This window comes from Bombina bombina, chromosome 2 (assembly GCF_027579735.1).
Source record: "Bombina bombina isolate aBomBom1 chromosome 2, aBomBom1.pri, whole genome shotgun sequence".
Taxonomy (NCBI): Eukaryota; Metazoa; Chordata; class Amphibia; order Anura; family Bombinatoridae; genus Bombina; species Bombina bombina.
This window is the reverse complement of record NC_069500.1, coordinates 187,110,637-187,127,891: the sequence shown is the minus strand read 5'-3', so window position 1 is coordinate 187,127,891 and position 17,255 is coordinate 187,110,637. Positions and strand designations below refer to the sequence as shown.

At 41.7% G+C, this 17,255-nt stretch overlaps 1 protein-coding gene across 1 annotated transcript in view; it reads left to right on the top strand.

Annotated features, from left to right (window-relative positions):
* Positions 1-17,255, top strand: part of IQGAP2 (IQ motif containing GTPase activating protein 2) — a 373,896-nt gene that overhangs the window by 317,819 nt on the left and 38,822 nt on the right. The window contains exon 27 of the mRNA XM_053701383.1: positions 12,738-12,879. Within this exon, the coding sequence (XP_053557358.1) occupies positions 12,738-12,879 (142 nt within the window). The remainder of the gene's footprint in view (positions 1-12,737; positions 12,880-17,255) is intronic.

Here is a 17,255-nt window from a genome sequence, read left to right as displayed (position 1 = left end):
TAAAAAAAGGTGTTTATTCAAGTGAGGTTTCGGAGCACTATAGCCCCTTCCTCAGACCAATGTCACTTGAATAAAGACCTTTTGTATTGTAAGTCCAGTGAGTGCAGATTCTACTTCATTTGTGATTGTATCTATTTTTTACTGACATGCTGGCAGATGTTTATAGGGGTGTGAGTGCAAATCCCTACAACCGATTTGGATGGATAGACAGATTTATTTGTAATAATTAAAAAATGTATGTTGAAATTCCTTTTTATTTTGCTTTCATCATTTGTAAAATCTATTTAATAAAGTAAAATACTTTTACTGCAACCCGTGGCTACAGTCCTACACCGTAGTTCACATAATTCTTTTCATTTTTACTTTAAATGTAATGTTAATTATGTACCATGTGTATAATGTGTATATATATATATGTTTCTTTTCAATGGCATGGAGAGTCCATGAATCCATTCTAATTCGTTTTGGGAATTCAACTCCTGGCCACCAGGAGGAGGCAAAGAACACCCCAGTAAAGCTGTTAATTCTTTGCCTTGTTAATCAGGAGGATCAGCGAAGATGGTGTCTGAAGATATTAATCCTTTAATGGGTACTTTCCCCTGCAAGCAAGGATTAAGGCTATGCTGTGTCCATGTAATTCTCTTTAGTAAGAGTAATGGTGGCTTTTAGCAGTTGGAAGACAGTGAGGTAGTCCTTGCTTCACTTCCAACATCTATGCTACCCCTATATAGAAAACCAGGGTTGGTTACTCTGCTTTTCTTTTTCTACAGGTCCCTGTCAGAGGTCGGCAGAGTCTGTCATACCTGTGTTGCTGTACATGCCCTGCAGTGCATCCACAGGTGAGTACTTTTGCCTTCTAGGTGCAGCTCCATGCACTTCTGAGGTTAACTCCTAAGAGAGAAAGTGGATTTTTCAAGGCCTGTATATCTCTTTAAAGTTGGGGATATATCTTTTGGGCAGCAGAGGCAGGACACTGTACTGCCAGTTTGTGACAGATAGGAGAATTGGGATATTCTTTATTTTTATGGCCATAAGGGTTATGTTGCATGTGGTGCACAGTGGGTGTTTTACTTTCTGGACGATCATAGCAGAGAGTTACTATCCTTTCTTTTTAATGACACAATGAGTCCACGGATCATCATTAATTACTGTTGGGAATATCACTCCTGCCCAGCAGGAGGCGGCACAGAGCACCACAGCAAAGCTGTTAAATATCATCTCCCTTCCCTCCCACCCCAGTCATTCTCTTTGCCTACGTTAGAGCAAGGAAGTGGTAAAGTTAGGTGTTAATTCTTCAATCAAGATTTTAATATTTTTTATGTAGTGCAAGATTGTGCTGCTTTGTCCTAGGGTGTAGCCGTAGTACATATCAGTCGCTTCAGTAGAGCAGTGGGGGCTTTAGAGCAATGGGAACTTGTGGGACATAATTCTCACTGTGCCTCCCATATATTTATGCTGCCCTAATTCTGATAGCCTAAGTAAGATTACTCAGGCTTTATCTTTTCTCCACAGGGCTATGTGAGGGAGAGGACCTTTCAAACCTGCTGAGCTGCCTTGCTGTCTGGCAGATTTAAAAGGTAAGTGACGACTTTTAATTCTGGGTCTGGGAAAGAATAGAAGGATCCAGAGGAAGTGGAGCACTTTATTTACAAGGGACATAGAGCCTCCTATATACAAAATGAGGGGATTTATAGACATCACCTTTTAAGCAGGCACTGGGGCTAAGGAGATAGTCTCATGATTAAGTGATTTTTCACTGCTCCCGGCGGTTTATATCACTGGGACTGAGGAGATAGGCTCATTAGACCGCTAAGCAGCGGTCTAGAAACTGAAGACTTAGTTTACTTCCAGGCTTTGCAGATAATATCTCCCGGTTCCTTAACTTTAAGCATTAAGATGGCGACCGGGAGATTGCCTTTGGAAACGCCCACGATGGGCGGAGCTATGTGTGGCGCCAGTTTGGGTTGCGCACCACTTCCTTTACACTTCCTAACACATCCTGTTATCGGAAGGATCAGACAGTTTGAATTTATAAATAGAGCCCTCAGTATTTAAACATACGTTAGGACCTTACAGCACTACAGCAAAGTTAGCTGAGGGGTAGAAGGGTTCTACAGTATTTGTGTACCAATTTAGCCTATTTTCTGCACAAAAAAATAAAAACGTACGTTTTAAAATTTAAAGAGACAGTACCGTTTTTTTCTGTGTTAATTTTTATTAAAAAATGTAAGACTTTTATTTGATTAATTCATCCATTATGAGTCAGTATGGATCAAGAGGCCCTGCATAGTGTATCTTGTTCTTAATGTTTTGATACTTATATGGAACCACCAATCCCTTTCGTTTTCTCATGTGGTGAGAGTCAACTTCTTGTAAGGCGGATGTTGTTCAGGAGTCTAATGACAATGTTCAATATATGCCGGATCTTTATCCTCAAATGTCCAAAAAAAAATTAGCGCCCACACATGCAGTGCCCTGCGCTTCCTCTCAAACTCCATGTGGAGTTACCTTGCAAGACATTGCTTCTCTAATTTCATCGGCAGTATCTGAGGCATTGTCTGCTTTTCCCATGCTGCAGGGAAAACGTAAGAGGAAATGTATTCAAATAAAGGTTTCTGAAGAGTTCGGTAGTATCTGAGGGGGAAAACGAAGAATACTTCGGTAGTATCTGAGGGGGAAAACTCAGTCTCAGACAGTGTAATACCTTTATCTAATACTGAAGTTGTTTTCTTCAGGTTTTGGCTTGTACTCCTCCGTTTGTTAACTAAGGAGGTTTTAGCTACCTCCGACAACTTCGAGATTAACTGCGTAGTCAATCCTAAAAAGTCCATTAAACTAAACAAGTATTTTGACGTGCCCCCCATGGTGGAAGTATTTACTGTACCAGTAAGGGCTACAAAGATTATTGCTAGGAATGGGAGACACAGGATATCCCTTTTTCTCGATACCCTATTTTTAACGGGATGTTTCCTATAGCAGACTCTATTAAGGAGTCTTGGCAGAAGGGGCAATGTCTACGCTAACCAGAGACCTACTATGCCCATAGAGGATAGTTGTTCCTTTAAGGATCCTATGGATAAGAAGTTAGAGGGGTTGCACAAAAGAATATATGTACATCTGGGTTACAATGGTAACCTGCGGTGCTAACGTCACTAGTTTGGCAGCATACTAGTTTCATGCGTTGTTGGATTCTATTCAGACAAATACTCCCCTCGAAGAAATACAGGATTGGTTAAAGGCCTTTAAGTTAGCCAACTCCTTTATTACAGATGCTTCCCTTCAGTTTAACAGGGAGCATTATGGCTTGCCATATTGGGCCACAGAGCATTATGATTAAAATCTTGGTCTGCGGATGTCTCATCTAAGTCTAATCTTTTGACGACTCCTAAATCTAATCTTTTGACGACTCCTTACAAGAGTAAGACCTTGTTTGGATCTGGTTTGACGGAGATAATTACTGACATTACGGGAGTTAAAGGACATTCCCTCCCTCAGGATAAGAGAATTAAATAAAAGGGACATAAGAGTAATTTTAGTTCCTTTCGAAAATTCTAGGAAAATCTTTCCACTCCCTATTCCAGGCGTGAGCTGTCCAGGTCTTCCTGGAGACCCATTCGGTCTTGGACTAGGGGAAAGCATTCCAAGAAGCCTGCTGTTGAATCAGAGACAGCATGAAGGGCATGCCTCCGATCCGGGATCGGATCTTGTAGGTGACTGGCTTCCTTCTTCGTTCGGACTTAGGCTTGAAATGTTCTGGATCCCTGGGCGGTGGACATTGTGTCCCAGGGATACAATCTAAAGTTCGGACCTTTCCTTCCAGGGGCAGGTTTTCTGTTTTCAAGATTATCCGTAGACCAGACAAAGGAGAGACATTCTTACATTGTGTGCGGGACCTCTCCGACCTGAAAGTGGTTGTTCCTGTTCCAATGCAGGAATGAGGTCTGGAATTCTATTCCAATCTGTTCGTGGTTCCCAAGACGGAGGCAACCTTCAGACCAATTCCAAACAAGTTTGTCAGAGTGCCGTCCTTCAAGATGGAAACTACTAGTTTCATTCTTCCTTTGGTCCAAGTGGGTAAATTTATGACCACAGTGGATTTAAGGGACGTTTTCTTGCATGTTTCTATCCACATGGACCATCACAAGTTTCTAAGACAAACTCTTCCAGTTCGTGGCTCTTCCATTCGGCTTGCCACAGCTCCCAGAATTTTCTCAAAGGTTCTGGGATCCCTGCTAGGGGTGCTCCGATCGCGGGGCATTGTAGTGGTTATTTATCTGGACGACATTCTAGTTCAAGCGCCTTCTTTTTTACAAGCAGGATCACACACGAAAATGTTATCCTTCCTGCAGTCTCACGGATGAAAGGTGAATTTGGAAAAGAATTCTTTAGTTCCATCTATAAGGATAGTTTCCTTGGTAACCATAATAGACTCCTTATCAATGAGTTATTTTGACAGAAGTCAGAGATTTTGATTTTTGCCTAGAACTTCAGTTCTCTCCTCGGCCGTCAGTGGCTCAGTGCATAGAGGTAATTGGGCTGATGTTTGCGCCAGGGAACATCATCCCGTTTGCTCGTTTCCACCTCAGTCCTCGGGCAGTGGAACGGAGATTATGCGAATCTGTCTCTGCGATTACCGCTAGAGCAGGAGACAGGGATTCTCTACCTTGGTGGTTGTCTCAGGATCATCTCTTCCAGGGATCCTGCTTTCGCAGACCCTCTTGGGTGATTGTGACTACAGACGCCAGATTTCTGGGATGGGGAGCAGGGGGCTCCCTAAAGACTCATGGACCATGGAAGTTCCAGTAGGTCAGCGATACACATTCCAGGAGTGGATTTCAAACTGGATTTGGACCTCATGGCATCTTGGCAGAGTGCTAGTCTTTCGAGGTACGGGTCGAGGTCATGGGACCCTCAGGCTATACCGATGGACGCTTTGGCGATACCTCGGAGTTTCAGTCTTGCATATTTTTTTTCCTACATTTTACTCTTCTTCCTCGAGTCATGCTCGATTCAAGCAGGAGAGGGCATCGGGGATCCTTAATGCATCGGCGTGGCTCCGCAGGATTTGTGTGCAGACCTGATGGTATATCTTGGAGACTTTTGTTGAGGAAAGCCCTTCTCCTTCAAAGTCCTTCCTTCATCCAAATCTATTTTCTCTGATGCTGACTGCTTGGAGATTGGACGCTTAGTTTTATTCAAGCGTGGATTTTTTGGATCATTGAGATTATCATTCAGGATAATAAATCTATAACTAGAAGGATTTACTATAAGATATGGCGTAAATATCTATATTTAAAGTCTACTCTTGGAGTAGAGTTAGGATTCTTAGAATTCTGTCCTTTATCCAAGAAGGTTTGGAGAGGGATTTATTGGCAGTTTGCCTTGTCTTTTTTGTTACATTGACGTCTGGAAGATTTCCCAGGCGTACATTCGTTTTATCAGGCTTTGGTCAGGATTAGGCCTGTATTCTAGCCAGTTGCTCCTCCTTAGAATCTTAATTTAATTCTTAGGAGTTTTCAGGGGGCTCTATTTAAGCCGATGCATTCCTTAGGTATTCTCTTGGAAAGTTTTGTTTCGTATTACTGTTTCCTCTGCTCGTAGAGTGTCAGAGCTCTCGGCATTACAGTGTGAGTCACCTTGCCTTAGTTTTCTTTAGATAAGGTGGTTTTACGTACCAATATGTTATTTTTGTCTGGAGCGTTAATCAGGAGACTGGTGTTTCTTCCTTGTGCCCTAATCCTTCTTCTCGGAAGGAAGCGTTTTGGCACTATTTAGACAAAAAAAAATTTTACTTGCAGGCGACTAAGGATTTTGTAAATCTTCTTCCTTATCTGTGGTTTTCTCCGAAAGACGTAAGGAACAGTAAGTTACGGTTGCTTTTCTTTCTTTATGACTGAAGAGTATCTTTCATTTTGCCTAAGAGATTGCTGGATATCAACCTCCAGAGAGAGTTACGGCTCATTCCATGAGGGCTGTTGTTTGTCATGGGCAGTCAGAAATGAAGTTTCTGTGGAACAGACTTGCAAGGCTGCATCTTGTTCTCTTTTCACTCTTTTTTAAAATTCTATAAAATTGCACTTTTGGCCTCAGCTGAGGTCGCTTTTGGGAGAAAGGTTCTTAAAGCAGTGGTGCCTTCCGTTTAGGTTTCCTGTCTTGTCCCTCCCTTATAATCTGTGTACTCTAGCTTGGGTATTGATTCCCAACAGTAATTAATGATTATCCGTGGACTCATCGTGTCATTAAAAAGAAAAGAAAATGTATGCTTACCTGATAAATGTATTTCTTTTTTGACATGATGAGTCCACGGCCCGCCCTGTTTTTGAGACAGGTTGTTGATATGTTATAAACTTCAGATACCTCTGCACCTTGTTGCTTCCTTTCTCTCCTTTACATTGGTCGAATGACTGGAGTGGGAGGGAAGGGAGGTGATATTTAACAGCTTTACTGTGGTTCTCTTTGCCGCCTCCTGCTGGGCAGGAGTGATATTCCCAACAGTAATTAATGATGATCCGTGGACTCATCGTGTCAAAAAAGAAATACATTTATTAGGTAAGCATAAATTTTCTTTTTGCGCATGTTTGGCCCTTACGATCTTTATACAAATCGGGTCACTGTTCAGAGGGATTACTGTAGCCAGATACAGGCTTTTTCTTGTACAGCGCGGTATTTCACTCACTTTTGGCCCTCTATGAAGTCACACTTAGAATTGCGATCACGTGGCCACTCAGCTTAGTTCCACAGAGGGGTTAGTTGCGGCTTAGTCTATGATTGTTTTTGAGCAAGCCGGATACGGACCGCAGCAGTCTCTGGAGAGTCAGTTTGTTCACAGTGGATCTTTGCAACTTTCGCGGAGCTGGGGAATAGAGGTGATAATTCGTTTTTATTTTTTACATATTTAACCTCCATAGCATTTTTCTTAGATCAATACATAGATTTGGGATATTTAAAGTGATAGTTTGCTTTTGTGTACACCAATACTGGATGCTGATAATAATGTATCCCTTTCCTTTGACAAATGTCTTTGTGTTGAGACTCAGGTCATACCTCCTGTGCAATTTGTTCCTCTTGCCTAAATAAAATGTTACTTTCTAAAAATAAAGATACCCTTTCTGTTCTGGTTATGCCTCAGCTTTCTCCTCAAACGTCCCAGTCTCTGACAGTGTCACATGCAGTGCCCTGTGGTTCCTCAAAATCACTTCCTGGGGTGTATATTTACCAGGTGATTTTGCTGCGCAACTAACTTCTGCGATTTCTGCAGCCCTGAGTGCTTTACCTATTGATGGTAAAAGAAAGAGAAAAACTAAGAACATTTCTAAATCAAGTAGTTCTGATTCGGCCAATTCTGCTTTAGTCAGTCTATCTAAGTTATCTGAGGAGGATCACTCCTCGGCTGCTTCTGAGGGCGAGATATCTGATTCTGAATCTGCTGTTGCTAGTACAGCGGACTCAGAGGAGGTAATTTTTAGATTTAAGCTTGAACACCTCAGTCTACTTTTGAAAGAGGTTCTAGCTACTTTGAAACTACACAGTTTCGCAGAGACTCCTAAAAAGGCTAATAAACTTAAGAGTTTTTGATCTGTGGACCTATTTCCTGTTACTAACAATACCCCAAAAAATAAAGGAATTAGGGAAAAGATTTAGGGTTTTATAGCACTCTTCCTCTTGTGAGGATAAATATAGGTTTAAAACTTAACCTTTATTCTATGTACATTTCATTAAAAGCAGGTTTTCCTGGCAAATTATTACCACAATATTGAAAAGACTGCGGATATACCCCCCTGTTTCCTGGCCGATAACTGCAGACGTCGGCTTCAGGTGCCAGGGGCATACCACACAGCTATATAGAAGAACAAACTTTTTTCGCCCTTAAAATACGGTCTTTATCAATGTTCAGATTATTTTTCTAAAATGACAAGCCGAGTTACTGGGTGTTCTGCTTTAAATACCCATATCAGAAGTTATCATTCTATCTCGATGCTCCACGTCACATTTCTCCTCCCCTCCTAAAAATTCAGGTCTATGATTCGTCAGATAAAGGGTGTATACGTTTTGTGGGATATTCATTGGTTTGTATTACACCGCATCATAGAGATGCTTACCCAGGAATCGTGCCGAGTGTGTATATTATCAAGCATCCTATCACGTCTTGTTACGTATGATACTCCACCTCTTACTTTGATTCTAACATCGGATAGGACTGCTTCTATTAGGTGTATACGATTAATTGCATTGTTTACATTACACGCTTCTTAAGAACGTATTACAGCGTGTAGGATACGTGATCATTATTTGTGCATAATTGATCTTATGTATATTTCATATATTCATTACCATTGTGACATAGGTTAAAATTCCAATTGCACGTATATAGGTATACTTAGTTATACCTGTGCCAGATCGCATGTCTGACATTTTATCTCAGGAATGGGAGAAACCGGATGTTCCTTTTTCCCCGTCTCCTGTTATTAAAAAGATGTTTCCTGTTGCTGACTCTGTACGAGATCTTTGGCGCACTGTTCCTAAAGTAGAGGGCGCTATATCCACCTTAGCCAAGAGAACCATTATTCCTCTAGAGGATAGTTCCTCCTTTAAGAACCCTATGTATAGGAAAGTAGAAGGTTATTTAAGAAAGATGTTTCTTCACCAGGGTCTACAATGGCAACCTGTTGTTAGTATTGTGACAGTTGCTGCTGCGGCCTCTTATTGGTGCGACTCCTTGTCCGATCTGATTTCAGCGGAGACTACAATAGAGGAGATCCAGGATAAGATCAAGGCTTTAAAGCTGGCTAATACCTTTATCTGTGATGCCAGCATGCAAGTAGTTAGTTTGGGTGTGAAGATTTCTAGCTTTGCCATTCTATCTCGCAGAGCCCTGTGGATAAAGTCTTGGTCTGCTGACAGGACATCCAAGTCTAAACTTCTGTCTCTGCCCTTTTAAGGGCAAGACTTTATTTGGTCCTGGTCTGGCTGAAATAATTTCCATGGTTACTTGTGGAAAGGGAGCCTTTCTGCCACAGGACAAGAAGGGTAGACCCAAGGGCCACCAAAATTCTAATTTTCATTCCTTTCGCAACTTCAAGGGACAGAAATCCTCCTCTTCTTCCAAGCCTGAGTAAGCCAATACCTCATGGAGTTCTAACCAGCCTTGGAACAAGGGTAAGCAATCCAAGAAGCCTTCCTCTGAGAATAAATCAGCATGAAGGGTCCACCCCAGATCCAGTCATGGATCAAGTGGGGGTTAGGCTTTCCTTCTTTCAACAGACTTGGATTTGAGATATCCCAGATCCTTGGGCAGTGGAAGTAGTCTCCCAGTGATACAGGATCTTTCAAAATGGAGACTATTCGTTCTATTCTTCCTTTAGTTCAGAAGAGGCAGTTCATGACTACCATTGACCTGAAGGACACGTATCTTCATGTTCCTATCCACAGGGAACATTTCCAATTCGTGCGGTTTGCCTTTTTGGACAAACACTTCCAATGTGTAGCCCTACCTTTCGGCCTAGCCACTGCCCCTTAAATCTTTATGAAGGTTCTAGGGGCTCTTCTGGCAGTGGCCAGATCTAAAGGAATTGTGGTGGCTCCGTACCTGGACGATATCTTGGTTCAGGCGCCATCTTTTCACTTAGCAAGATACCAGATTCTCTGTTGTCGATTTTCCGCTCCCATGGGTGGAAGGTGAATCTGGAAAAGAGTTCCTTAGTGCCAAATACCAGGGTATGTTTTTTAGGGACGATCATAGACTTGATCTCCATGAAGATTTTCTTAAAGGAGGTCAGAAAATCCAAACTTCTTACTGCTTGCTTGTCTTTCACTTCTGTCCTCTGTCCATCCATCAGTGGTTCTGTGTATGGAAGTAATTGGTCTAATGGTGGCTTCCATGAACATTATTCCTTTTGCTCATTTCTATCTGAGACCTCTGCAGTTATGCATGCTCAGACAATGGAACGGAGACCACTCAGACCTTTCTCAGAGTATAGTCCTAGACAACCAGACTAGAGACTCTCTGTCCTGGTGGCTCTCTCAGGACCATCTGTCCCAGGGCACATGCTTCCTGAGACCATCTTGGGAGATTGTGACCACTGATGCCAGTCTTTTCTGGCTGGGGAGCAGTTTGGGTTTCCTTAAGAGCTCAGGAACTTTGGACTCAAGAGAAGTCTGCCCTCCCAATAAATATCCTAGAGTTGAGAGCTATATTCAATGCCCTGAAAGCTTGGCCTCAACTGAGTTTGGCCCGGTTTATCATATTCCAATCAGACAACATTACTTCTGTGGCATATTGCAACCACCAAGGAGGAACACGGAGCTCCTTAGCAATGAAGGAGGTGTTTTGCGTTCTTCATGGGCGGAGTCTCTTAATTGCCACATATCTGCTATCCACATCCCAGGGGTGGAAAACTGGGAAGCGGATTATCTAAGCAGGCAGACTTTTCATCCAGGGGAGTGGGCACTTCATCCGGAAGTGTTCTCAACGATAACCCTCAGGTGGGGAGTTCCGAAATTGTATCTGATGGTGTCTCGTCTAAATGCTAAACTTCCAAAATATGGGTCAAGATCATGGGATTCGCAAGCAGCTCTGGTTGATGCTCTGGCAGTTCCTTCAGTCTAATTTACCTATTTCCTCCGTTTGCCCTCCTTCCTCAGGTGAAAGCCTGTATCAAACAGGAGCGGGCATCTGTGATTCTAATTGCCCCAACTTGGCCTCGCAGAATTTGCAGAATTTGGTTTGCGGATCTGGTGAAGATGTCTTTTCACCCGTGGAAGTTGACTCTGAGGAAGGACCTTCTACTTCGGGGTCCTTTCCTACATCCCAACCTAGATTCTCTGAAGCTGACTGCTTGGAGATTGAACGCCTAGTTTTGTCTAAACAAGGTTTTTCTGAGAAGGTTATTGATACCATGATGCAAGTACGTAAGCTGGTAACTTGCAAGATTTACCATAAGGTATGGCATAAATACCTTTTTTGGTGCAAATCTAGGGGTTTCTCTTGGAGTCAGGTGAGGGTTCCCCGCATTCTGTCCTTTCCTCAGGAGAGCCTGGAGAAGGGCTTGTCAGTCAGTACTCTGAAGGGTCAGATCTCTGCCCTGTCGATTCTTTTGCATAAACATCTGGCAGACTTGCCAGATCTTCAATTCTTTGTTCAGGCCTTGGTCAGAATCAGGCCTGTGTTTAAACCTGTTGCTGTTCCATGGAGCCTTAATCTTGTTCTTAGGGTTCTGCAGCATGCTCCGTTTGAGTCTATGCACTCTGTTGATATTAAATTATGATCTTGGAAGGTTTTGTTTCTTCTCGCTATTTATTCTGCTCGTAGAGTCTCAGAGCTTTCGGCTCTACAGTTTGAACCCCCTTACCTTATTTTTCATGCGGATAAGGTGGTCCTTCGTACCAAATTGTGATTTCTTCCTAAGGACCGCAATATCAATCAGGAAACTGTCGTTCCTTCGTTCTGTCCTAATCCTTCTCAGAAGGAACGTCTGTTGCATAACCTGGATGTTGTGCGTGCTCTGAAGTTCTATCTGCAGGCAACTAGAGATTTTCGACAATCTACTTCCCTTTTTGTTGTATTCTTTGTTAAACGTAAGAGCCTAAAGGCCACTTCTTCTACTCTTTCCTTTTGGTTGAGAAGTGTTATTCGGTTGGCTTATGAGACAGCTGGACAACAGCCTCCTGAGAGGATTACGGCTCATTCCACTAGGGCTGTCTCTTCTTCTTAGGCCTTTAAAAATGAGGCTTCTGTAGAACAAATCTGCAAGGCGGCCACTTGGTCCTTGTTGCATACTTTTTCCAAATTCTTCAAATTCAAAGTGTTTGCCTCAGCTGGGGCTTCTTTTGGGAGAAGAGTTCTTCAAGCGGTGGTGCCTTCTGTTTAGGTCCGCCTTTCTTGTTCTCCCTTCCATTCAGTGTCCTCTAGCTTGGGTATTGGTTCCCTCTAGTAATTGGAATGGATTTGTGGACTCTCCATGCCATTGGAAAGAAAACAAAATTTATGCTTACCTGATAAATTATTTTCTTTCCTGGCATGGACCCACCCTTAATTTATTTTTAAGGCGGCTTTTGTCATTTTATTTTATTTATTTTAAACCTCAGGCACCTCCTATACCCTTTGTGTCCTCTTCTCTTTGCAAGCATATTCCTTCGGCTGAATGACTGGGGGTTTATGGGAAGTAGGAGGATACTTAAAGCTTTGCTGGGGTGTCATTTGCATTCTCCTGGTGGCCAGGAGTTGAATTCCCACTAGTAATTAGAATGGATTCGTTGACTCTCTATGCCAGGAATGAAAATAATTTTTCTGGTAAGCATAAATTTTGTTTTTTGGGTTGTTGTTTTTTTCCAAAATGTAAACACCCTTAAAATCACTAGTTTTTTTATTTTTTGCAACTAGATTAAAGGAAAAACATGTTATGTCAGACAAGAATGTTTATCAGGTTTGTATCACCAGTGAATGCTAACAGTCTGTAACTTGAATTACTCATCCACATTTAAAGGTATCCAGTTTAAAAGTGTGAAGAGCCTTATTGTCCCTGAGGACTAGATTTGCAGAATTATATGAACCATATGTTATTTTGTATTAGTCAAAGAACAGACAGATTCTGCAATTCATCGTAGCACAAGTTGTTTTTTTCACAAATAAAATATGTTCCAATATTTCCTTTCAAGTACTTCCCAGAAGCTAAAATTGTCAACTTAGTCATTTAATGGAAAATTAATAATATTATTTTTTCTGTTCCCTTTGCCTGTAGGGGAAGGTGCTGTTGACTCAAATGACCCAAACAAGGAAAATGCTCTTAGTCAGTTGGCCAAAACGGAAATTTCCCTCTCTCTCACCAGCAAATTTGATTTACGGGAAGGGGAAGACAAAGACATGAAGAGCCTGATGATAAAGTAAGTTTTCAGTTAAAATATTCTTAGTAGGTTTGTATAAACAATCATGACTAATTTTTCAATCTGCTATGAATGCTTTTCTACGTGTTTCACAAAAGTCTAGTTAATATTTATATATTTAGGATTATCTATAAGCTATCTCAATTGCAATAATGAAAAATTGTCAATTAGTAAAAAAGTGGAACATTTAAAATAAATAACTTTTAGATGTTTTGGGATATTTCAGTTGATGTGTTTTGTTCCTATAGTTTACATTGGCTTGCCGTTTAAATTATTAGCTACGCCGAACACCAAACAGTAGAAAAGATTGTTCTGGCATGTGGCATGGAAATAAAACTATAGTTCACTATCTAGCTTGTTTTCTTCTTAAAAGGGAAGAGTCCACAGCTGCATACATTACTTTTGGGAAATACAAAACCTGGCCACCAGGAGGAGGCAAAGACACCCCAGCCAAAGGCTTAAATACCTCCCCCACTGCCCTCATCTCCCAGTCATTCTTTGCCTTTCGTCACAGGAGGTTGGCAGAGAAGTGTTAGAAGTTCGAGATAGACTCTTATGGAGGGTAGTACTCTTTGCAATGGGACTGGAGTTTTAAGTAATCCTCTCAGTGAGAGCATGGATGAAAGTTAGAGTCCGGAGATGCAGGTAGAGTTTTCCTGCGAACCCATCCCGACTCATATTAACAGCTTCTTGGTAATCAGCGTAGACGAGTTTTGCTGCTTACCTTCTTTATTCAAGTCCATGTCAGAAGCGAGGCTACTATCTGTCACACTTGAAGGGCGGTGTTCCTGTTCCACGGTGTAGATTCCGGTAAGATCGTTTCATTTTATTTCGATATGTGAATGTAATGTTAACGAAACAAGGTAAGGTCCCAGTGGGACTCGTTTTATCTTAATAAGGAATCATAGGTTAATATCTCCTGAGGGGGGTCATGTTTGTTATATGGTTCTATCTGCAAATGTGTAGCTATACTTAAGCTCACGGCCTTTACGGAACATAACGGCCTTCTTTTAATGACACAATCTTTTAAGCTTGCGCACCTTTTTCGTGACTGGCACGGTGCACCTCGTGACGGGTGCAGTTACGTTGTTTTTCACCATATGCTGACTGTGTGCGACCGAGAGAGTCTTGCTCGTGGGTTGCCTGGTTCACAGGAGGGGGTGAGTGCTCCAGCCATTAGGGGTGTTAAAGGTTGCAGGTTAGTTTTTTGTCATTTTTGTAATCCCAAGATTATGGAGGATTCTGAAATTTGCAGCACGGAAGCCTCCAATACGGAGGATGTGTCTTGTGATGAATATGAAATGGCCCGGGTAATCAATGCCCATCAGTTATGTTCCGATTGCTGCTCTAGAGTACTCTCTTCTCCCGAAGCAGGGAGCTTGGAGTGTGTTGAGCCATCCACCTCCGAGGTTTCCATGACCAGTGAAGTGTGTGCCGCAGTCCATTTCCCGGCTACGCAAGCAGGTGTCCCTATGGCCTTTACTCCTTCTCCGGAGGGTGGCTTGTCTCCTCCAGAGGTTACCACATGGTTCCGCATGGCCATTTCTATGGCATTGAATCATTTATATCTCCCAAGTAAACTATTTCTAAGATACTGTCCATGTTCCATTAACCAGGACCCGTCGAGCGTGGGATTGCCCAATTCTGTTCGGCCTTCTGGGGGAGCGTCTGTGTCTCTCCTTGGATGGGTGTGGACGGTTCAATCTCACACTAGATGTTTGGGATTCTGCGGGCCTCTCTCCGTAGAGGCTGGGGCTCTGTGAAAGATGCCTATCTGTTTGTGGCTTAGGCTTTAGGTCCTTCTGATGGTTCCCTACTGGTCTTCTGGCGCATTTACGCTGTTCCTGTAAACTCTAGGTATCTTCACCTGGGTTGGCGATATGGCCGAGGGGTCTCGCCTCTATGGTAGGGTAGTTTTCCGTTGTTTAATTCCCTTCTCTTCTAGAGCGGGGGTAGGGTTCTCCGGGTTCGCAGTTACCTTAGTATTTGGAGCGATCTGTGGGTCCTTGGTGTCTTGCCTTGTAAGGGTTTTTTCCCTTCTTGCGTTTCAGAATCCTGGAAGGGGAGTTGTGATGTAGTGACCGGTTCCTCCGTTACTGCAGCAGGAGGCTGAGGGTTTGATCCCTATGGGGCTCCTGCTATATGTTGGATTCTGATATATGGATGCTGAGGGTCTGAGGGCCTTCTTCCCTTGGGATGTGTTCCTTGTTTTTAGAGAAGACAGCCTTGTAGAGGGTATCGTACCCGAGCACAATGTCTATCCTGACTCATGGTAGTATACGGATTGTAGTAATGATCAGTGGTCTAACCGGGGGCTTTGTTCCTACGTTGACCCTTCCTTTCTTTGTATGATCCTTGAAAATAAATGAATTAGTGTTAGGGAGAGTCTTAGGTATTTTTGATGGATACGTTTTATCTAAATAATCTAAATGGTTCAAGTATTGGCGTTCCACAAATAACTGATAATAATAAGTATTAGCAAATGTTTAGGGGAAATCATTTATGTTGGGAACTTATTTGTGAACACATTTCAGCATTAAAGGGACATGAAACCAAAAAAAAAATTATTTCAGGATTCAGATAGAGAATAAAATTTTAAACAACTTTGCAATTTATTTCTATTTAATTTGCTTCCTCCTTCTGTTATCCTTTGCTGAAAGGTTTATCTAGGCAAGCTCAGGAGCAGCAAAGAACCTAGGTTCTAGCTCCTGATTGGTGGCTGCATATATATGCCTATTGTCATTGGCTCACCAATGTGATCAGTAGTGCATTGCTGCTCCTTCAATATATGATACCAAGATCATGAAATAAATTATATAATAGAAGTAAATTAGGAAGTTGTTTAAAATGGTATTCTCTATCTGAATCATGAAAGATTTTTTTGGGGTTTCATGTCCCTTTAAGTTGAAATGTACCACATAAATCACAACAATAGCTTGAAGGTGCATCTACTGAGATGTCGTGATGTCAGAATACAAATAACAATAGTAATATAGTAATACCACATCATTGCAGTATTTTATATCATATAATTTATTTTTCAAATGAGATTACACTAAATTATTCTAACTTCAAAAACATGAAAGTAAGAATGAGAACCATGACTTTTGTTGAATACATTTCCTTAACGGCAATGGGACAGGAATAAAAAAGGTTACAAGTGAAGCACTAAATACCTCTTTTGTGAAAGCGATATTAGCGCTCCTCTGAGTAATACCATCGCTCGCCTTCTCATTCCGGGGAAGCAGTGCGATCACTAGGCGCACATCCAAAGGGGTAAGTCATGCAGCGATGGCAGCAAATGTTAAATATATATACATATATATTTACAGGGAAAACACAGTTCCCATAGACCGCAATGTAAAGGCACTTTCCAATTTTTTTTCTAACACCCCACACCCGTCACTAGTGCAGTTGCTTTTTGTGGGGTAAAAATGCTAAAAGAGTCTTTATTTTGGGGGGGGGCATTTGAGGTACTTTTAGAAGAATAACCAGAGATCTGAACTCTGGTTAATTTTATGAGCACTAATTGCTACCGCGAGCTCTTGTAATGGCTGGTCATTTTTTTGGGCACCCGCAAATGGGCGAACAATAAATTAGCGCTTCACTTGTAATCTAGCCCTAAATGAATAATTGTGTGGTAAAATATTTACTTTAAAGGGACATGAAACCCCATTTTTTTTCTGTCATGATTCAGACAGAGCAAACAATTTTAAACAACTTTCCAATCTACATCTATTATCAATGTTGCTTCATTCTCTTTGTAACAGCAATGCACTACTGGTAGCTAGCTGAACAAATCGGTTGAGCCAATGATAAGAGGTATATTTGTCCAGCCACCAATCAGCATCTAGCAAACCTAAGCAAATTAGATAATGGAAGTAAATTGGAAAGTTGTTTCAAATAATATGCTCTATCTGAATCATGAAAGGAATTTCTTGTGTTTCATGTCCCTTTAATGCAAGAATTTTGGTTCTCAGATATTACCAGACACAGGGAAATTCTCTTTATTTGTAATGCACCAACATATATCTTTATTCAGGGGTACAAAACAAACCAAGAGAGGGACAAGCAAACTAAAACAGAAGGATTAGAGAGGTCTACTCTTTTGAAATCTTGTATTTCAACATTTTGGGTTATGCTACATATGCTATAATAGCAATGCTATTCAGGGTCGGCTCCAGAACAAATTAAATTGGGGGGCATTTTTTTTTCACGAGGGGGGCACGCATTTACAAAGCATGTATGAGAGTCAAAATAAGAGCAGACCTTCATATTCTGCAGGAAAGTGTAGCTTCTGGCTGGCTTATCCTCCACTATTAACATTTGGGGAATATGTGCTAAATCACTAGGTAAACGAATGAAGTCTAAATCCT